Source organism: Cibotium barometz, chromosome 42 (genome assembly GCF_041138505.1).
Source record: "Cibotium barometz isolate CiBa-2024 chromosome 42, ASM4113850v1, whole genome shotgun sequence".
In the NCBI taxonomy this organism is placed as follows: domain Eukaryota; kingdom Viridiplantae; phylum Streptophyta; class Polypodiopsida; order Cyatheales; family Cibotiaceae; genus Cibotium; species Cibotium barometz.
Genome location: NC_141087.1, coordinates 28,172,315 through 28,195,682, shown reverse-complemented (window position 1 = coordinate 28,195,682; position 23,368 = coordinate 28,172,315). Strand labels below are relative to the sequence as shown.

The 23,368-nt window shown below is 41.8% G+C and overlaps 1 protein-coding gene across 2 annotated transcripts in view; it reads left to right on the top strand.

Moving 5' to 3' along the window:
• The window catches only part of LOC147614342 (uncharacterized), a 57,682-nt gene extending 40,697 nt beyond the window's left edge, over positions 1–16,985 (top strand). For both annotated transcript variants that reach the window (XM_086780895.1, XM_086780896.1), the window contains exons 3-7: positions 8,032–8,168; positions 8,489–8,564; positions 15,986–16,166; positions 16,261–16,382; positions 16,488–16,985. In XM_086780895.1, coding sequence (XP_086637021.1) covers positions 8,032–8,168; positions 8,489–8,564; positions 15,986–16,166; positions 16,261–16,382; positions 16,488–16,732 — 761 coding nt within the window. In that variant the 3' untranslated portion in view covers positions 16,733–16,985. The remainder of the gene's footprint in view (positions 1–8,031; positions 8,169–8,488; positions 8,565–15,985; positions 16,167–16,260; positions 16,383–16,487) is intronic.
• Positions 16,986–23,368: the final 6,383 nt, after the last annotated feature.

Sequence of the window (23,368 nt, the reverse complement as noted above, 5' to 3'; positions counted from 1 at the left end):
AATGGTCCTAGGTATGTCACCAGCTGGCCGAATATACATTTTTGCAACACCTTTGACAGTCACATTAGCCTTGCAAGGAATAAGCATTACGGATTTGCTAAAACGATCAACAACCGTCAAACACTGTGTGACGCTCTCTTGGATTGGGAGGCAGATTTGCACAAAATCCATAGAGATATCTTGGAAAGAGCCATCGGGAATGGGCAATGGCCGTAACAAACTTGTTTTCTTCCCATGCGATGCTTTCACCTTTTGACAAATAGGCCAATTTCGCACATACGTGACCATGTCTTGCTTCATTTTGGGTCAGTAGAATTGCCTCTCAATTTTCTCCAATGTTGAGTTCATGCCTCTATGGCCACCATTGATGGCGCCCTTAAATTGCTCAAGACATAGAGTTGACTTTTGTGGAAAAGCCTACCATTCCGTATCAAGAAATGACATGGCAATGTGGCATCCAGCACTGAATACTATATTCATCCGAATCCGTGTACTTGTGCTTCATTTCGTCTAGTCCTGCACCAACGAGCTCCATCAGTATGGATTGGATGTAGTACACTGTTCCTTTGCTACTTAATGCATTGGCTACGGAGTTGGCCTTGTGTCATGTGCACGTCCGTGCCATGGCTAATCCTATGCATGAACAATCTGAATCCCTGATTTAGCATTAGTTAGATAGCATCTATGTCACCATCAGTAGCCTCATTAGTATAAGATCATCATCAGCAGAAGTATCAGTATTAGCGTCACATCAACAATAGCATCATCATGGGATTGCATGAGGGCCTGTCAGCTGGCAGTAATCACTTGTCGGTTGGAAGTAGGTATTGTGCAACAGGCGGCTAGGAGCTACAGCAAGGGGCAGCAGGTGTGGGTAGTACAGATAGTAAGCATAGCAGTCAATAAAGGATTTAAGGCATAAATCATGCATAGTCACCAAAAAGGAGAAATGAGAACGGAAATGTTCGAGGAATGGAAATGGGAAAACGAGTTTTTAGGGGTGGAAACAGCCGTTTTCTGTGACAATATCACTTGGGAAATGAGAAACGGACATGGAAATGGATGGGGTCCTGAAACGAAGAAACACGTTTCTAGGGTTTGAAATGGTCGTTTCCTGTGACTATGAAATTATGTCCACACATCAGGCCGATAGCTAAATAGCAGGCCGATAGCTATTTAGCTAGTCGACTAGATCTCACACAAGTATATAAGCATAAGTCAGAATTCAGCAAAGCATGAAGTCATATTTTGTCTTCCATTCATTCATTAGTCTCAATAATCAGTATAAGTCATGTAGAAGGGCCAAGGTCACCTCTATGGTGTTGACCAAAGGCCTAAGTCATGTACAAGCATTCATGCAACCTTTTTGTACCATATGAATAAAAGAAAACCCCGACACCCAAGCTCTCTCTTCTTTTCTCTCTCCTTTGTCTTAATTAGCTCAATAATTAGCATTAATGTTCTTAATCAAGCTTAGGGCTGCGGATCAGTATAGCAACGCTTCCGGGCATGCAACACCTTGCTTGGAAGATACACAATCATACCCCTGAATTGTTGGAAAATTTGGCTCCAGCGATGCTTTGCTGCCACTCCATTGCACACTTGGCATCGTCTGAAAATCAAGCGCCAAGCCTGATGATCCGTGCGAACCTCAAAATCGTGCCCATATAGAAAATGTTACCAATGGTTTAGGGCTTGGATCACGGCTAGGAGTTCTTGATCATAGACCGAGCAATTACTCTTTGCAGGAATCAACTTACGATACATGTAAGCTACTGGATGACCATTTTGTTGTAACATAGCTCCAATGGCGATTTTGCTTGCATCGGTGATTACTTGGAATGGATCATCTTACGAGGTAAGCGCTAAACAAGGGGCCTCCAATAAAGCAACCTGGAGGTCCTTGAAAGCCTGCAGTCAGCAGAGGGTCATGTGGATGCGTCGCCTAACTACGGGTCTTGACCCCTTTGAGTAGATTTGTGAGAGTTGCCAAGAGGTTTGAGAACTTGTCGATGTGGGTGGAGTATGCCTAGCAAATACCCACAAATGACCGTACATCGTACACTATTTCTAGAATCTCCCAATTCAAAAAATTTGCCACTTTGGCGGGATCTAATCGGATTCCTTTGGCACTTATTATGTATCCAAGGTAATGAATCTTGAACGAATAAAAATTTGATTTCTTTTCATTGACATATAAAGCTTGTTGCTTTTCAACACCTTCATCACTTTCTTGGCGTCAATGTTGTGTTGCTCGACTGAAAGCTGAAAAAACTAGTATGTCATCCAAGATAATGAAGACCCACGTCCCGATCAAGTCCTTGAACGCATGCATCATTAGGCGGTTAAATGTTGCGCGGTGTTTGTCAAGTCGAAAGGCATGACCACAAACTCGTAGTGGGCTCGTATAGTGCGGAAGGCTATTTTGGGGATGTCTCCTTCGACAATCTGTACTTGATGGTATCCACTTTTTAGGTCAAGCTTTGAAAACACCTTGGCTCCATTCATCCTTTTTAGGATATAGTCAATCTGAGGCATCGAGATCTAATTGGATGCCTTCAGCACTAATTATGTATCCAAGGTTATGAACCTCAAACAAATAAAATTTCAATATCTTTTCATTGACATAAAGCTCATTGCTTTCTAGCAACTTCATCACTTTCTTGACGTCAATGTCGTGTTGCTCGATTGTACTTGAAAAAACTAGTATGTCATCCAAGAAAATGAAGACACACTTTTCAGTCAAGTCTGTGAACTTACGCATCATCGTGCGGTTAAATGTTGTTGGGCGTTAATTAGGCCAAAGAGCATGACCATAAACTCATAGTGGGATCGTCATAGTGGGATCGTTCAGTGCAGACGACTATCTTGGGGATGTCTCCTTCGACAATCCATACTTGATGGTATCCACTTTTTAGGTCAAGCTTCAAAAACACTTTAGCTCTATTCAGCTTTTCTAGGATAGAGTCAATCCGTACCTGATGGTATTCACTCTTTAGGTCAAGCTTCAAAAACACCTTGGCTCCTTGTATCCTTTCTCTGGGATATAGTCTGTCCGAGGCATTGAGAACTTACTCTTAACTGTCAGCTTGTTCAGAGCACAATAATCCACACATAGTCCAAAAGATCCATCCTTTTTCTTGACAAAAGGGATTGGTGGTGCAAAAGGAGACACATTGGAACGTATGAATCCTGATTGCAACAATTCTTGGAGTTGGCGGTTCAACTCTGATTCCATAGCCATGCTCAGACGATACGGAAACTTACTTGGGGGATCCAAGCCTGGGAGGACATCAATTTTGTGATCCTTCGATCTAGACAGAGGGAGCTTCGGAGAGAGATTGTCTCGAAGGAAAATCTTCTGGAATTGGTCATGTAGGGCCGGTACTTCTTTGAAGCACTGGTAATGGTTTGGGCTGCTTGAACATAGATCAACACGCCTTGGCCCTTTCCTCAGTTCTCGTTTAGCCTGCACGTGGCTGATGGAAGGAAAGTTAGGAATACTTGGTTTACACTTGATGATGTCCGGGGCTATGGGCAAATTCCAAAATATCCGAAAAGTGTGTTGTTTCCAGTCAATATGGGTGTGAAATTTGTGAAACCACTGAATTCCTTAGATTATGTCTGCCCCTCCTATAAGAGGGGCAACCATGAAATCTCACTTAAATTCTGTACCTTGGATGACTAACTTAGCACTATATGAGCCTAAAACTTGATACTCGTGGTCATTTTTGCGTTGAATCCCTTAACCTTTTTGTCTATGAAAGCTAGTGGGAAGCGGACCCACCGAGCGACCTCACATCCTCCGTGCTACCGTTGTCAAACAAGACAACGACTCTTGGCAACCTATGTAGCCAAAGGTCTTGAGCAATTCATTGCGCTCATACTCATGGGCATGGGTGCCCTTTTGCTTATCTTCAAGCTCCCGGTTGACAATGGCGCCAACCGTGGGACTTGAAGAACGAGAGACATCTTGGGTGGTCTATGTGGGAGCCTGGCTCACCATTGATGTGGTCGAGGGTGGTGGTGTGGTCTAGATAGGGGGTTTCTTAGGGCACGCCCTAGAAGAATGCCCTATTGTATGACAATAAAAGCATCTCTTCTCCTTGTATTGGTTTTGCTCATCTTGGTTGAGCCTACCACCGGTCTTGCCTGAGTAAGTTTTGGTGCATTAGTTGAGTTCTTGGAGCTGGAGGCTCTCGTGCTCTATCTTGGGGAAGACCTGACTTGGTTCTCGTCCTTTGCCACCGGCAGGAGCTGCCTTGTGTGCTGTAGCTTGGGAAGTCTTGGACTTTCCACCATTCGACTTCATCTTGGCAATTTGCACGAGTGTGCTAGTGCCCGTTGGAAGGTCGGTGATTCAAACATACACACATCCAATTGGATTTTCGTTTCTTAACCATGAAGGAATTGCCCTTTCTTGTCCTCCTTTGATTTTTGTAAGTGTAAAGCCAAGTGAGTGACCTTATTGGCAAATTGGAGGACTGGTTGCGCATTTTGGCGTACTCCCGTGAACTCATTGAAACTCGCCGCAATCTTTCTTAGTGTTTTGTAGTTCTTCCCGCAGCTTATCACTCGCAGCTTTCAACTGCTCCAAGTCTGTCCTTAGACCCTCTTGAACATTTAGTTCCCCTTCCCCCGCTGTATGGTCCTTGACCGTAGCCTTTGGGGCTTCCATTTCTGCACGGAGTTCTCCAATCACCGGGGCAGCTTCTGGCATTTCCTGTTGTGTTGCATCTGGGTCTCTTTCAACATCTGAATCACCTCCTCTTGGTGGTTCACCTGTGCTGCCAATTCTTCAATCTTGTTGTTCTTGCCCTGTGTCTCCTTGCGGAGGCCTTCCAACTGTTTTTCATGTTGGTTCAGGACCCTGTCCAGCACCTTCTTCTGTTCGCCCAATGCCTTCTTGGTGTTGTCCTCCACTGTCTTGATGTATGCCTCCAGCTCGTGTAGATTCATTGTGGCTATTTCTCCCTAGTTACTGCCTTGGGGGACCTGAGCAAGGGTGGGTGGAAGGTTGCGTGGAAAATAGAGGCTGATGGACAGCGAGGCACAGTAAGCTCGTGAGCAAGGGTGGGTGGGAACAGGGAGGCAGGGCAGCGCGTGGCGCATCACAGTGAGCGGGGCAGCAGCACAGCACAGTAAGCACGTTCACAGTAAGGACGCAACAACAGAGTAGCACTGAAGGGGCGCACTGCGTGCGTGCATAGCAGGGGAGCAGCGCGGAAAGGGCCACCAGCGTGTAGCACAGAGGAGGGGGGGACTTGCGCATAGAGAGAGAGAGATATTAAGCGTCTACTCAAGACCCAATGGGCCTATGAGACCAAAGTGATACAATAATGTCCATGGCATATCTCATCATGGAATGGAAAATAAAACAGAAAGAAAAACATAAACATAGCTATCTCACTTGGGTGATACAAAACTGTCCATGGAAACTCATCATGGAAATACTAAGAACATAGAAACACGAGAGCAGCATCAGCTCCGAGTAGATGGTATACCACTCTCCAAAATATCAAGCATGGGGCTAATGAGTATGGCTGAGAGGTCTCCCTCAACTATGTCATGTGGAAAGGTAGCTTGATGGTGGTGGTGCATGTCTTGGATCTGGAGGTGATGAGGTGATGGGGGGGCCGGGGGCGTCGGACACGCTGGAGTGTGGAGGCTCAGTTTGAGGTAACTCCTCTCGGGAGAGGTAGGTCCAGAGCAGCTCGTGGAGGGTCCATCTTCGTGGGGAGCTCCGAAGGTGTGATCCATGTGCAATGGGTGTAGAGGCTGAGAAGATCTAACTGGATAACCCGGTTGGTATCCTCATGAGAGAGCCAGAGAAAAGGGGAGTCCAAACTGTACTGAAGGGGGGGTAGGCGGTCCATGCAGAGCCCATATATTGAGAGTCAAGTGGAAACTAGTGCATACCATACTCCAAAGTGGCCCTCAAGTGCTAGTTGTCTTGAGGACTCCAGGCCAAGCCTTGGGTACCTGTGGGGATCCATGTGACTGATGCGATGGAGGTATGTGACTGTCTGGAAGAGTGCATCCACTACCATCGGGGCTGCAGCAAACTCTGCTTGGATAATCTGGTGTGGGACTGATGGTTTGCTGCGGATCATACACGAGAACATCATGACCTGGGGCCTCTCGACTCGCTGCCAATCCTTATTGGATAAATCTGGCCCCGAGAAGGTTGCTCCATATATCAAGGCCAGCTGGTGTGACGAGGGTGTCAAAAAGCCAGCCCTTCGTCTTGGGCTCCTGGAAATGTGCCTGGAAGCACTGCCGCTCAAGTAAGCTTAAGGCTGCATAACCTCGTGTCACTCTGGCATGTGCTGCGGGAAGCATGGTGAAGCGTGGGCCATTGAAAGTGACCAAGGTAGGCATAGGATGAGACAATCTCCACAAGATCCCCTCTATATGTGAAGCTCAATCTGGATGTGAAGGGGCGAGAGGTATTGCAGACCATTACCTTGGTTTTACCAAGGTTAACAGAGAGGTCCCATTGAGTGCAAAAGTCCTGTAAGGCATCCAATTGTCTCTGAAGCCCCTCGGCTGAGAGAGGGAGAGAGAGAACATAGTATTGGGTCCCATTGCTGAATGTGTAGACGACTAGCTGTAAACAGTGTGTAGATGACAACATCAAGACCTCGACTCTTCACATCTGATCCAAGTGCCACCTGCAGTGTCATGTGGGGTGGCACGTCGACTGGCGAGTAGTAGCGCATGTAACAGAGGCATTCCTTCGTGCTTGGACCCCTGGACGCTTCCTTTCCGGAAAGGATGGAGGAGTTTCCTGGCATTATAGGGCCTGGGTGTGGCTTTCCCCCTCTCCCCCTCTAATGTAACCTCCCTCCGAGAACGGCCCGGTCATGAAGGGAGCTCCCCTTTTCATGTCTTGTATATATTGATTGCATTTTTGCAGTGTTTGCACTCTGCCACTCTGGCAGGCTGTTTCTTTAACAAATGAAATGATCTTCTCTTGTACAAAAGAGATAGACCATTTACTACTATGGCATATAAGAATGGGGCAAGAAGGCAGCCTGATAGACCTGTGTCTGGAGGAATAATCTTTCAGAGAGGTTCCCATTGACAAGGTCTCCAGCAGCAACATGTCCAAAAAGAAATGTGGTCCAGTAGATAAAGTGGTTTCCAAGCCCAATATCTTAGCCTTTTGAAAATCAAATTTGAGGAAGATAAAGGAAAAGTCCCTGACATGCTCAATACTATCCCACAGGGCTATGATGGCATCCAGAGTATATCTCCCTGTGATGAACCCGTTTGGTTATGGTCTAATCCAGCTACACGTATAAGTGGAAAGCCTCCTGGACAGAGCCTTGGATAAAATTTTGTGAACAGTAGTTAACATGGTCGGAGGCCTCTAGTTGGCACTGTTGTCCTTTGGCCCTCTTTTGTCCATCAGTTTAATATTGAGGAAGACAAACGCTTGTTTGGAGTCCCTGGCATGCTCAATACCGTCCCATAGTGCTATGATAGCATTTAGAATATATCTTCCTATGATGAACTCTCATTGTTGTGGTCTAATCCAGCTAGACATATAAGTGGAAAGCCTTCTTGACAAAGCCTTGGATAAAATTTTGTAAAAAGTAGTTGACTTGTTAGAGGCCTCTAGTTGGCACTGTTGTCCTTTGGCCCTCTTTTGTGGATCAGTTTAATATTGCCAATGTTAAGATCAGGGGGGAGAGTGCTATGCTTGTTGTTTTACCTAATACAGTCCTTTTTAGGGGGGAGAAAGGGACTTCTGATCATAGTCTTTTCGATCACTCAAGGAGTTTCTGGGTTCTATTCTACCATGCTTTTTTGTCCCTTAGATTATGTTGTCTCTTGTTTAGAATGTCTTATGGTAATACCTTTTGGCATAGTAAATGAGGCTGTGTCTTGAATTTCGGTAATTATGTAAGCTCCTACAGACTTTGATGTTTTGACATATAACTCTGTTTTCTAGTGATATATTGACATAAAGAACAGTTTTTGCCACTCAAGTTCTGACAGGGGTCTTACTTGGTGCTCTTACAGAAAGGTATAAAATTTTGAATCAACTCTCAAGAGTCAATGGACGACATCATGCATTGGAGCCCAAGGTGGTTGTTGTGGAGAGTTCGTTTCAAAGAGGCAACATGGATTCATTGGAGACTGACGTTGAGGAAAAATCGGTTAGTTTTAGTGTCACTTGAAGTTGTTACATTACAAGACGTTCTTAACTTCTAATTAAACTAATCATGATAATGACCATAATATTAGCATATGTTTCATTCATGACTGTCCAGCTTTTATAACTAATGAAAATGCTCTTGAACTACAACATGCATCACATCCTATGCTTCTCAAATTCTTCTGCATGACTCCTTGTTTTTGATGTCTCAATCTTATGTTGTATCGAGTATGCAACTGTATGTAAATTGATTTGAAGGCGATGAGCATGGAGATCAAGTGTGAGTAGTCAATTGATTGGAACCTTTTTGGTTGATATTAGGTTTTAGAAGACCAACCTGGCCCCTCCCTGTATATGGGTGGTAACTCCTCCAAGGACATGAATGATGCATCTCAAGGTAATTCTTTTTCCTTTTTATTTATTGGGATACTTTTTTTTTCCTCCTTTTTAAAGGCAATTTTCCATCTGTTTTGGGGGTGTTTTATTCTTGTATTTGTAAATTTGGGATATATGGTGGGCATTTAGATAGTGGGTTCTTCTTCTTTGGCCCCGGCATCTTTTGTAATTGGTGGACTCCTCAAAAGCAACTTTTGGTGAGATTTTGCATTGATGTAGCAGAGATTGACTTTGACTTTTGTTGGTTGAGTCCTAGGGAGCAGAACTGCCTAATGCTATCTCCAAGACACCCATATGCTGGCCTTGTCCTCCCCTTTCTCTTTGCCCCCAGCACGACAATGGGAAGAGTGTCAGGGGTTGATACTGGTAAAAGACTTGTTTGGAGATGGGAAAGGGTATCACAGGCAGAGTAGCCTCAGGTGGCACTGTTGCTGCTGGCGACCCTCAACCCCATGTCAGGAGTGGGTTCTGGTATGGCGATGGAATTGTCACAACCCTTTAACACCAGGATTAGCAGGGGGGTCCGGCAGTGTCATAATTTGAGACGTTACATTTACGTACCGACCACGCAAAAAGCAACCAGATTGCCCTTTTTCCCTAACTGCACCTGCCTTAACACCCCCCCGCCCCCCACCCTCTCCCAAGAAAAATAAAATAAAATTCTGGTCGCTTCACTGGGTCACAATGCTCACTTCTTTAGTTGAGCCCACGGGTGGCAGGAGGATGGATGGCATACTGATCAGCTGCCTATTAGACCATTCCTTTTGGCAGTGTTCAGTTTGCACGTCTACAAGTCTGTGTAGTCTTTGATTACATTGATGATTGTCCATTCCCCTAAGATTATGACACTTTAGCCGTTTCTTTCTTCTGCAGGCTTAGAGGGACATTGAATGGCAGAATTAAATTGCAGAATTAAATTATAGTCACCACTTTGAAGGAGCACGTGATCTTATTCTCCAGTTATTTTGGGAAAGTGCTCTTGGCAAACATGATATCAGTTCCCTGGATGGAAAACCATGGGGAGCTCCAGTGATTTACTTCCCCTTGTTATCTCTTCAAAGGTCATCATGTTGGCATTCACAATGATGGCATTAGACTAATTCCTAAGGGTGGCCCTGGATAGGAACACTTCGGGCTAAATGTGCCTTTGGAGTTATTTATTAATGAGTATATTGTAAATTGGCATGAAGTTAAGGACACTCTCACCTACAGATTAAAATTAAGTGAGACTTAGCCTCATGGGGGGTTTCCATGGGTGGATGCATAAGGACTCAAGACCCTGATGAGGTCTTGGCTTAGCTGAGGAAGACTTACACCTGGAGGGTGGGCTTGGTGGTATATGGCATCAGGGCTTGGGTGATGAGCATAGTGTGCTGTTGGTCTATTGGTAAAGAATGCTTTTTTGGCGAATTGTGGGTGCTAGATTGGTGCATTGTGGACGCTACACGATAATCTGATGCTACACATGTTTAATATGCTGATCAATCAAGTAACTTTCTTGAAAGGTTCGTTTCATTAATTTTCCTATGTGATTGGCTCATATGCCTGTATGTGGGCATCGGACATGTGTGGGGTGCATGCAACCTTGTGAGTGAGACATTGTGGGCTCTTTGCATGGTGAGCCACAAGCAAGTCCACATGCTTGCAGTTCTGTGGTCCCTACCTGCCATTTGGGGGAACCATAGTACGCAGTTTCAAGGTTGGCATATTCTGAAGGGTAATGGGAAGTGGAATATACAAGACTTCATGCCTAGGTGCATATCATATTCAAGACCTCTCAGGATATCTTCCATTTGAATTCTGCAACCATGAATACTTTTCACAGTTGCTCCAAGAGCTTGTAGTGGAGTAAAAGATAGATGATCCCTCCGGCATATCCTTGATCCAGAGGAACTCATTTCTGAGGCTCACGCTGGGAGGATGTATTGTTATATTTACTAGGCACCCCTGTATACACATTCAAAATCTCTCTGTTGGCATCTTTTCATCTGTTATGTTCACAACACGATTGATCCATGTATTGTCTTATAGATCCTTGTGATCTTTTGTTAGACATTGATAACATTTTCTTGACATCTTCAGCTTCTCTTCTTGCACTCGGCATTCTACAGCTGTACCCACACCTTGAAAGAGAAAAAAACTAGTCATTTCTTTGTTCGCGAACGGTGAGCATGAGAGTATACACCTATAGTATCCCGCAAGCTTAAGGTGCTAATACAAGTGATGTGAATATTCTAAGGCATTATGAGTTGATGGAGAGGTCCTTAATAGATGAACAGACTGCTTGAGCAGAGCGAGCACTAGCAAGGAAGCATATGCTTCGGGTTGATCAGTTTACGCGCACTTCTTTTGTGAGAGATGCATTTTAGATCACGAGCCATGCTTCCGAAAGAGGCCTCATATCCACTTCATCATGAACATGAAGAACTCGATGCTTGCATTGAGAGGAAGCATAAGCTCATTGTTGTTAGCAAGGAGAAGAAGGCCGCAAGCAAGCTATAGAGGGTTTCATATCACATTGAAGAAAGAGATGGAGCTCATGTAGCCCTGAAAACCCCCTCTGATGGTTTAGGGTTAGACAGTTGAGCTAGGGTGGTTGATGGAGAGAGATGCTGTCGTTAGAGAGAGAAAGAGAAAACTCAAGATAGAAATGTGTTGCACAACTCAATAAGATTGATTGATAGCTTCACCAAGGAGAATGCTTTTATAGACTTTGAGGCTCCTCTGAGTGACATCATAGATTATGTCAAATAGGTATATAATATTATTCCACTGTAAGAGTGGGTTTGCACTCTTTCTCACTTACTCATGTGAGTGAGTGTTCACACACACGTTAAAGAACAATAGCCTTTTTAGGGGTTGTTCACACACAGACACGTAGGGGTACACGCACTGAGACTCCGAAATACCCAACAAAACCCCCTTTGGAGTTAAGGTGGTGTTATAGGGATTGACCTTCAAATCCATGGTGATTTGGGACCACAACTGCACACGTGATTCAAAAGATCACAGTGGTCAACACATGGACTCTTATGCCAGGCTTGATAAGGGGCTTGACCACACATGATGTTTGTTAGCCATCCTAAACGACCCCCCTGACTCAAAACAGGGATAAATTGAAGTATTGGAGCCTTTTATAGCGCAAAGCAATTACAAACACATATAATCATGTTTCGAGGGACATCTCGGGCAGAGAATCCTTATTGACACTCTTTTAACACTTACAATGCCCAATCAGCTCTGAAAGAGATGGATCAGAGAATGTGGCAGTGAAGCATTTTTGAGGTACTGACAAACTCTTCATCTTTATTTTTAGCCACCAGGTTGGCATGATTCTTATCTGGTTCCTTTGCCATTCTTTTGAAGCAACGGTTTTTTGTGTGACCTAGCTTCTTGCAGAAGGTGCACTTGACAGCTTTCCCTTTGTTCTTGCCCTTCTGTTTTGTGAAGAAACCCTTCTCTAAGTCAATGCTGGTAGTAGCTTGATCTTGAAGTCTTCTATCCTCGTCATGAGGATGGTCACCATGTTTTCATTTAGTATCTCCCTAGATACCGGAAGTGTGGATAGCACTTCTTTGAACCTTTGAATTTCTTTAGGTTGGAGAAGAGTACCGCCTTTTTGTCATCTTTGTCAATGTTGGTTTTCGAGGCACCCAAATGTTGCAAGAGAGAACCTATGGTGTTGAGGTGCTCTTTCATTTTGAGATTGTAATATTTTTGTTTGAGAAAGACTTCAGAATTGTTGATTTTATTTCTCACACTTATCCCATATCTGCATTGAATTTTTGTTGAAATCAAAGTGATGTATTGAGATTGTTTGCCAGTCCAAGACCTATATGTGTCAAGGTTTGGTCGTTCTTGTCATTCGAGGCTTGCACAGCTGGGGATGTAGCGGCACCTTCAGGTTTTTCCTATGCTTCCTTGATGACATTCCAGAGCCCATCTTGCATCAGCAATAATGTGATCTTTGTTTGCCATGTGGGGAAATTGTTTCTACTGAATTTTTCAAGGGCTAGGCTACCTCTGTTTGACTTCATCATGCTTTACTTAAAGAGGCCCAATTTTTCCACGTTTGCAGAAGCTTTAATGTTGATGCAGAGAGCCGATTTTCACAAAAGCCCTAATTGTTGTGAAATGAAGGAGTGTTAATTTTGTGAAAAGGCAAAAATGCCCCAAGTACCATTTGATGTTGTGGGCAGAGGCAAGTCGGATGGACCCTATGGTGCAAGCTACTGATGTTTAGGTGGAAGCAATCATTGGCGGGCTGTTGCAGGTCAGAGGCAAGTCTGATGGATGGCTATGGTGTGCGCTACTGATGTACAGGCGGAAGTGATCATTGGCGGGCTGTTGGCAGCGATCACCCATAGGCAGTAGTCGGCATTGTTGGCTGTCAGCCGGGTGGTGCAGAGCAGTTCGAAGGCACTGGCACCAGGAGCAACAGTTCGGAAGAAGGCGGCGCCAGTGCTGCGGGACAATGTACTCGTCCTCATTCTTTATGTTGATGACATGCTTATTACTGGCCCTAAAGAGGGTGATATTTCAGCTTTCAAAGCTAATTTACAACATGCATTTAATGTCACAGATATGGGGCATTTGCATTACTACTTGGGCATATAATTTGTCTCAATTGAGGGGGGTATTATGCTATCTCAAAAGAGATACATTGAGCAGCTCCTTGAGTAGTTTCAAATGTCAGATTGTAAGTCTGTTTCCACTCCTATGGAACTAGGTTTAAGGCTCTCACTTGAGCATGATGGAGAGCCATTTGATGTTGCAACCTATCAACAGGCTATGGGATGCCTCATTTACTTATGTTCTACTCCTTTGGATATTCAGTATGCTGTTTCCCAATTGAGCAGGTTCATGCATTGTCTAAGCACTATGCATTGGCAAGCATGTAAACGTGTTTTCAGATATCTTAAAGGTTCAACAAACTTTGCCTTATTCTATGGCACATCTTCTACATTATACTTGCAGGCATACAAAGACAGTGATTGGGAAGGATGCTATGACACAAGGGTGTCAACCAGTGGTAATTGCTTTCTTCTTGGTGACTCGTGCATTTCATGGCTTAGTAAGAAGCAGCCTACAGTGGCCACTTCTAGCTTTGAAGATGAATACAGGACAGCATTTATAGCTACTGTGGAATGTGTTTGGCTACGATGCCTATTAGCTGATCTTGGTGTTGGACAACAATCTTCTACCACCATTTATACTGACAATCAGAGTGCTTTGGTAGTTGCACGAAACCCAATTTTTCATGCCCGCACAAAGCATATTGAGGTTCACTATCATTATGTCAAGGAAAGGTTCCATGCAGGAGAGATTGACTTGACTTATGTGCCTACACATGCCAATGTAGCAGATGGGTTTAGGAAGTCTCTTTCGAGGGAAAAGTTTGAAGCTTTCCGCAAAGCTTTGAGCTTACAGCCGCTACCAAGGTAGTTTGCTACATCCTATTTCTGTTCACACTGTTATATTGTACTTGTACTTTCCACTACTAGGGTAGTCTGCTACACCTTGTGTTCACTTCAGGGAGGTTTGTTGACCATTTGGTCCTCCGGGAAGTTCTAGTTTGAATAGACCTACTCACAGGCAATTTTTAGACATAGGTTTTTTCCTCGTGTGAACACACTTATGTTTGTTGGGCACTTAGTCCTAGGTTATATTGTACTTGTACTTGCACATCTTGTTATTATCAAGTATACACTGTCAGCACCTCACTCTCTCTCTCTCTCTCTCTCTCTCTCTCTCTCTCTCTCTCGTGTTTCTATCTCGGTGTGTGTACATTAGGGTTGTGTTGTAGGCAGGTATCCTCCCTGGCCCAGTAGGCATTGGCGTTCTCAGAGATGTGAAGACAAAGTAGAGACCCCCCCTGGTGGCTTCGGCAAGAGTGGCTTGGCTCTTTGGTTGCTCGAACCTTTGCCTCTTCATGGAGGTGGAGGCTTGAGTGGTGGCGGAAGCGGTGGGGGTGGATGTTTTCACCTCTGGCACTAGGGAGACCACCCGACCTCATCATACACCGATGAGTTCCTACCACTATCGCGGTCACCCGCTCCACCCCTAATCTTCTTGAACATGTGATCGGATACACTTTGGGGGACTTACTTGCATGGCGCAACTTCCCTCTCTAACCTTTGCGAGAAGTTGGAGAAGCCTTGTGATGCCGCTCGAGTTTTTGCCACAATACAAGAATGCGAATAGATTGAAATATAATTATTATTCCATACGTAACTATAGTTATATTTAATTATGACTTTATAAGAAATAAAATCTTGAAGTTTTATCAATGAATATTTAAGCATGATCACTATTGTAAGAATAGGGATGAGAAACTTACTTGGAAGGTGTTTGAGTCACCGTCTGAAAGATAAAACTTACATAGAAATATTGAAAAATTTATTTAGCAATGAAGGATAGTAACTTACTTTGCAAATGTCGGATAGCTTGTTAGTTTTCACCCGCAATTCGTAAGAGGTCGGAAGTTCATAGATAGCCTTGATTTAATCTGTAAAAACAAGGTCTTAACAAAAGTATGAGACATTGTTGATTTTATAAAGTTTCAATGTTGAGCCTTGGATAATGCTTTGAAGATTTTGAGTTTTCTCAATGTTGTGTTTCCTTGCATTCCGTGGTGTTGAATCTGCTTGAAGCTTGTGTTTGAGTGATATGGGCCTCTTGTACATATACTTTGAAGTTATAAATTTCTAAGCTTATAAAAATTTAACCTTAATCAAGGCTTGATAAAGAATAAGGATCTTGGTCACCAAACCATCTTTGTCGATTGGATAGGTACTGGCGTGGTCAGTCACCTCCTTCACCATTGTGATGGGCTTGCGGCTTGAGAGAGAGGGAGAATGGCTATGGCTATGGCTATAGCTTGAGGCTTGAGCTTGTGTTTGAGAGAAGGTGGAGGGGAGCTTTATAAAGGGAGGCCAAAGGCCCAACCTAGGCCAAGCAAGCTCCAAAACAGCCATAAACAGGCAGTCCACCCCCCCCCCCCCCCCCCCCCCCCCCCCCCCCAAAAAAAAAAGGTCAAAACCAGCAGCGGTCGAAAACCGGGGAAAAAAAATTGTTTTCTGGACCGTACAATATTGTACAGTACTGTACCATATGAATCGTACTGTATGAGAGTTGTACGTCCTATGAGAGCAACTATGCCAGGTATAGGGTACAGTAAGTGATGGGATATGTGAGAGCTGAATAAAAACAGTCAATCAACCCTGTATGCCGGGCAAGGGCCTATCCAGGATGTCGATCATGGGTGATACAAGAAGGCTAGAGACGTCGATAGTGTGCTGTGATGATGTGGCTGCTCGATGGCAATAGTCTGTTGTGTGTGTGTGTGAGTCTGTGTGTGTGTGTGAGAGAGAGAGAGAGAGAGAGAGAGAGAGAGTGCGGATTAAGTCTCTTGTTATATAGGTCATCCACTGAAGAGACGGAAATCTTCTAGGAGGAAGCACTCTGAGAACCAAGATGCTTGCATGCTGCGTGGTGTGTACTATAAAAACATGAAGTGGCAGGCTGCTATCAAAGTGGAGAAGAAGCAAATACACCTGGGTACAGTTGCTTCTATGGAAGAAGCAGCTCATCTGTATGACAGGTTAGCAGTGGGTTACTTAATGCTCTTTTCCTGGATCATGATGCATGGACTAGAAGAGTTGCATTGCTATCACTGACACGCGTTTAATGCAAAGGGCTGCCTACCTATGCGGAAGAGTACCAAATTTCGAGCTCTCAGAGGAGGAGAAGCAAGAGTTACAGGGACTTCAGTGGGAAGAGTTTCTTCTGATGACAAAAGAAGCTATTGCAAACAAAAGTAAGAAGTGCCAAACTCACATGCATGGGCAGGATATGGAAAAAAATTCAATTGCACTCTTCTTATGTTGTATTTGTATGTTTGTTTGTGAATCCTGCTTTGCAGAGAAGCGGAAGAGGGTAGAGACTTGCATACGGAGGCGGCGGACAGCAGTGCCCCCGGAGGATGGCGAGATCAATGCAGCATCTTCTCACCAGTCCATGACTTATGATGCATTGCCATCTTTTCACCAACAGGCAGCATCTTTGGCATATTTTCACCAGGCACCATCTTTTCATTCGGCAGAATCTTTTCACCCGCCAGCATCCCTCCAGGAAACCTTTTTTGCAGTCAACAATCCCTTTCCTTGATGTATCATACATTGGTGCATTGGCTTCATTGATTTTCATAATCTGATAGCATTTATTAATTTGGTAGAGCATCCCATTATGAAATGACATGAAAACTTATTTAATTGTTGAGATCATAATTAAGCTGAGACCCTTGTAACATAGTAGGGGTATTGATCAAAAGATGAGGACTGCACAACCAAGGGCGTTGGAGCAGTTTACAGGGTGTAATTAATTGATAAAAGACAAAAGACGATGTGAAGATGTTTGACTTTGTTTTTCGAATGCGTGTTTTGCTTCTTGAGAAGGCCAAGGTCTCTTATGGTGGTTCTTTCTCTCCCTCTTTCTTTCCCCCACAGTACTTTTTGTTTCCATGTTCACAGTTTACACATGGAACTTTTGTAACACAATGGTCTCGTGGACCCGTTGGGTCTTTTTCAGACATCAATAAAATCTTTCTTCTAACACACACATTGTGCATCATGATGTGCATTTCAAAGTAGGGAATTTGATGGTGGGGTGCCAATGCTGTCTGGCAAGACCTGAATGTTCGAAATAAACAGTTTTGTTCAACGTATATTCAAGAAGTGTGGATCAATGACAATGTCATTACTCTTAATTACTGCTAGCTAGAAGAGTAGCTATCAGTGGTAGTCAGTAGCTTGAGACAACGAACCTTGCTAGCCGCTTTCATGGTGAAGCAACTATGCATGTCACTCTCTCATGAAAATGAACTTTTATCAAGTATGATCAAATTTCAAAAGTCTAGGATAAGTCCTAGAAAAGTCTCATAAATAGGTAGAAAACAAGCAAGGCTACCGTAACCAATTCTAAGAACAGACATTCCATGAAGGTTCTGTGGTTGTATATGTGAAGGGAAGACCATGATAGCACTCTCATAAAGGAAGCTCCCTTGACCACTATAGTGTGAGGAGCCTTGAAATTTACTCCATCTGGCCACGAGACTTGTATGTATTATCATGCGGTATTATAGAGTGATTGAGATTCATAAGTTTGTTCCTTGTGCACCTTGATTTCTATATTTGCCATGAAGTAAGGTTGGTTGGTGATGGTCTAGTCTACCAAGTCTACATGAGATCTATGAATGTTGGTTGGTGATGGTCTAGTCTACGGAGTCTACATGAGATCTATGAATAGATATATCAGTATTGCATCTAGGGTGATGGGTTGAGGGGCTCCTTTGTGGATAAAAATGGCCTTGCTCAAATCTGCCCCCCCCCCTTTTCCCTTCTCTGCAGCATTATTTGTGCAGGCTGTGCCTGTTCGTACTTCAGTTAGATGACGGTGTCCGTATCTGTACTGCGAGTCCTTGTTGCTGATGTCATCCACCGGCTCTTGGCTGTACTACTGTACTATACATGCACCCGTACCTGTTGCCTATGTATCATAACTGTACATTTACTGTACCGGATTGTGAAAGCTAGGCCACAGATCTCAAAGTAATGTAGCGCTTGTGCTGCCCTAGAAGAGTATGAGGATACCTACTTTTATATAGACCATAATGATATTGCAATAGATTAGGTGGCATCAATCCATAAAATGATGGTGCTACATGCTTTACATATCAAAAAAGTTATGAGTGAACTTGTTGAGAGACTATTGACTAAGAGTACATGTGATGAGACTCGAAGCTTGTTGCCAAAATCAAGCTAAGCCAATACAATTGATTCCTTATGTATGGAATCATCCCCGATGGGTAACGAGCTAGTTGAAGAGACATGTATTGTACTCTACTTCGAAAGGAGATGGCTTTTGCAGGAATACGAGTGTCTTTGTGAGAAAATGTAATGGTGTCATGAGTGACATATTCGGTCTTATCGGTACACATGGTGGTGTGCTAGTTAATGTGTGTGTATATATATATATATTTCCGAAAGCCCTTTAGAGGGGATGTAGCCAAGCTAGAAGCTACACCACTCACACACACAACCCTACGGTGTCAGGGCTAGAGCCCAAGACCTCTTGGTTAGGGTGGGTCGTGATGAGTGAGCTCGAGAACCAAGAGGTGAGAACCAAGAGGTGGGTCGTGATGAGCTGAGCCACTCGAGCGTACCTGTTGACAATATATATATATATATATTTGCAAGGGGCACATCATTGGGCTATCTTCTTCACCCCGTAAGTCTACTTCTTATTGTCTTAATTTCACTTAGTGTTACCATTTTGTTCATTAAACATGAATCTCTTCAAAGCCCTTTCATCCATTCTAGCTCTACCATGGTTAATATTGAGCTCTGCAGTGGGATCCATAGTAGAAAGGCGGGTCACCATAGGTTGTAACTCGCAAGACCGGCAAGAGAGTTGCCCATGTCTAGCTCCGATATCAGGAGTAAACGTGCATGCGTAGCCGACTTCAGTATAGCAAGCCTTCTATAGATTTTACCCCATCTCCTTGGTCTCAGGAGGGGTTTCTTCTCTTCGAAGTAAAAACCCTTTCTTTTAGCCTTAAAGTGGTAAACGTTTCAAAACGTTATATTGGAAAATTTAAATGCTTATCTGGATCATTTCTAAGCTTTAAAAACATATTTAACTAGGGTGCTTGGTTGGGTAGAGGTTTTTTGTACAGTGAAAATGTTAATCAAAATGGTAGGGTAGTGCACATATAAACATTGATAAATGAGCACTACAATAGCACAAATGGGTTTTTATGTATCCATAGCATGAAAGAAAAGCCTACTCTTGTGGAAACTTTTCACAAAAATTGCCAGAAATCATTGTGCATCATCCTATTTTTAGAGATTCAATGATACCAACTCTCAAAGTTAAAACCCCAAGGAAAATTTGAGACAGACACAAAAGATGGAGGAGGGAGAGAGAGAGAGAGAGAGAGAGAGAGAGAGAGAGAGAAGAGGGGAAAACACATTGTAGGAAGGAGTAAAGTCTCCCTCTTGTAAAAGAAAGTGTCTCTAATATTACATAGCTAGATCCACTGCATAAGATCTCCCCTAGGAGAAGGATCTATTTAATGCAATTAGAAAAAGAAACCTGTCATAATAATATGAAGCCTAACTTAAATGATGGACTTTTAAACATGCCAAAATTTCATGTATAGAGTGTTTGATCTCTTTCATCTTCTCTATTATTCTATGATCATTGTCCTTTGGATTCATTAAAACCTTATAGCATACAACTTTTATTGCTAGTGTACACCTTCACACTTTTATTGCTAGTGTACAACTTTTATTGCTAGTATACACCTTCACACTCCTTGCATCCCAAAAACCTTATAGCATACAAATTTTATTGCTATTCACACTCCTTGCATCCCGAAAACCAATTAATTTTATGAGCCAAACAATAACATGAAAAATGATGACATACAGAATTTGTGGACATAATGCATTTGAATAGAGTTAATGTAGGAAAGAACAGAAAATTCCATAGAACAATGATGTGTCAACATGGCATGCATGCAAAGACTAAACCAAACAAGACACACACAATAGTATGCATACATTGTAGTATAGGAAGATGCATCAAAGCAAGTAACGTATGCACAAAGACCAAACCAAGCAAGAAACACAATAGTATGCATGCATAATAGTATATGAAGATGCATGAAAGCATTGACGATACACACATGATATACAAACTAGGATTAGAAGGAACAATCAAGTAAGATACATAGATGGTACATATAGATATCATACTAAGTATATATAGAGATGAAATAATGCAATTAAAATAACATGGTTTACATATATACTATACATGTAGGTGGCAATATACATATATACTATACATGTAGATGGCAATATACATATAGATGCATAGTAGCAAGAAACTGAAGAGATTTGATAGAGTTCAGATGGGAAAACCAAATAAGATACGCACAAAGATCAAACCAAGTATATAGAAATGAAACAATGCAAGTAAACATATATGGTGTATATACAAAGTATATATGTAGATGGTCGTATACATGTAGATGCATAATATACATGTAGAGGCATAGTATACAATGAAAATTGAAGCTAAGTTAATCAAAATGGTAGTGTAGTGCACATATAAACACTGCTAAATGAACACTAGAATAGCACAAATGGGTTCTTATGTATCGATAGCATGAAAGAAAAACCTACTCTTGTGGAAACTTTTCACAAAAACTGCTAGATATCACTGTGGATCCTATTTTTAGAGATTCAGTGATACTAACTCTCAAAGTTAAAACCCCAAGGAAAAATTGAAAAAGACACAAGAGACGGAAGAGAGAGGGAGAGTGAGAGAGGGGAAAACACATCGTAGGAAAGGAGAAGAGTCTCCCTCTTGCAAACGAAACTGTTTCTAATATTACATATCTAGATCCACTGCATAAGATCTCCCATAGGATTTAACGTAGCTCGAAAAAGAAATTGCTCTCTGTCTGGTGCCTTGGGATCAAAACTTTAATGCTCTAGCTATCAATTGTGGTATTGCAAAGCGATTTCTCACACGTTTTTCAGCGTGCTTGAACACCTATGAGGACTTCTTAGTGTATTTTTATGGGCTAGAATTAGTATTATTACTAATATTATGTTTTTTTTGGCTTGGTTGGAAATTTGAAAGTACACTACTCACACACTAGATGCCCTTGCTTGCACAAGGGAAGATTTGAACCCATCACCTAGAGACTCAAACTCCTTTCTTACCACTGCACAAACGTGCGATTGGCATCAGCTAGAATTATGAAAAAAATGCATAAGGTTTTTTAAAAAAATTAAAAAATCAAAAATTTGAGATGACAGGAATTAAACACCACAACAAACACACAATACTTACTACTACATGCCTCACGGTATCGCCCGAGGAGATAAAAGATTTTTCATTGCCCTTACCTTAAAAATTTAGTTATTACATATTTTAATTATAATATCACCATCTAGTATATATTTTGGGAACTAAAACTGAATAGAATGACGAGATGTCCTTATTTTGATTGTTGAAAAAACTGTAAGATGAATGGCATTGAATGGACCACTATGCAAAAGAGGAAGGTGAAGATCCACATGCACTTTCATTGGCAAAAACCCTGCTATCTTTACTTGGAAAAGTCTATTTTTAAAACTTCTTTTGCTTGCAATCGGTGCAAGCTTTTCTTTTGTCTTCTATGCTACCTAAGTATGCTACCTAAGTAAAAACCCTTGTTCATAGATGATAGAAACTCATATTGTATTTGTCAAATCTAGGTTGCATTAGTTCAGTCAAATTATTAAAAAATGCGATAGATTTACTTGATCTATAAAAACACAAATCCCACCTCTCTTTTTTATCATATGATAGAGCTAGAGTATTGTTGCTTAAAAAAATCTTTTCAATAATATTTAAAATTAGAACGAGTATTGATTTTAGATTTAGTTTTAATTTTAATAAAAGTCAAATTTTTTAAAAAAAGTAAAAATTATTAATGAATACAAAACAACACTTTGATCTCTTGTAGATCATTTTGTGGTGCATCCTAATTTCCTAGGCCTAGTTTGTGTTTACACATCCTTAGACTTAGTGAATGACTTTGCTAATGAATTGATAATTAATAATAAAAACATCACATTTTGATATCTTGGGATCATTTTGTGATGCATTTTGGTTTCTTAGGCTTAGTTTGTGTTTACACATCCCAAGTCTTTGTGAACCAGTTTGTAGATGAACCAATAATTAGTAACATTTTGATTCCTTGTGGGTCATTTTGTGGGCATTTATACATTCTTGGTGCTAAGTTATTTTGCTTAAATAATATAATTAATAATTTATATATGCACATTTTGATTACTTGTGGGTCATTTTGTGTGCATTTATACATTCTTGGTGCTTAGTTATTTTGCTTAAATAATATAATGAATACTTTATATATGCACATTTTGCTTATATATGCACATTTTGATCATACTCTATCCATGATTGCTAGAATAACATTTTTAAATTAAATGCTAGCTCTTTAAAAATATTTTTTAAATCTACAAGTATTCTTTGGAAATAATATTTTATGATTAAAAAAAACCTTTTGAGTGTAGCATGTATGCTTATTTTTGTAAAATCTTTTAGCATCTGGATCAATATTTATAAACTATGATTTTGTTTAAAAGATGCATTGTATGTTTTTGTGGTTACTAGATTTTCAATTAAAATATTTTATAATATTTAATATGTGGCGTAGATCAGACACTTAGGTATTCATTGTTAAAATAGTCACATCCTAGTTATAAACACTAGGCTTATAGAAAAAAGGTCATTTTTTACCTTTTTGAGACTTCTATACTATTATAGAAAAAGGTCATTTTTTTTACTTTTTGAGACTTCTATACTATTATTTTACTTCCTAACTATAAAGTTTCAAAGAGAACCCTTCCAAGGAAATGTACCTAACACACTATAGCAGTAAGGAAGCCATTTCTAGCAAGTTCAAGCCCATGATGATCTGCAAAGAGTTCACATAGCTGCTAATTAAAGCATAAGATGAGCTTAAGTTCAGGGATATAGAAATGCAATATCTTAAGGTGGACATTGAAACTTGAGGAACAAATCTACATGAAGAGCTCGAAGTAGCCAAAGTACAAATAACATCACTAGAGGACCAGCTTAAGAACAAGGAGGACTAGCTTAAGGACACAGAGAATGGGCTCAATCAAGGGGAAGAGTAAACGAAAGAACTTAGAGACTCCA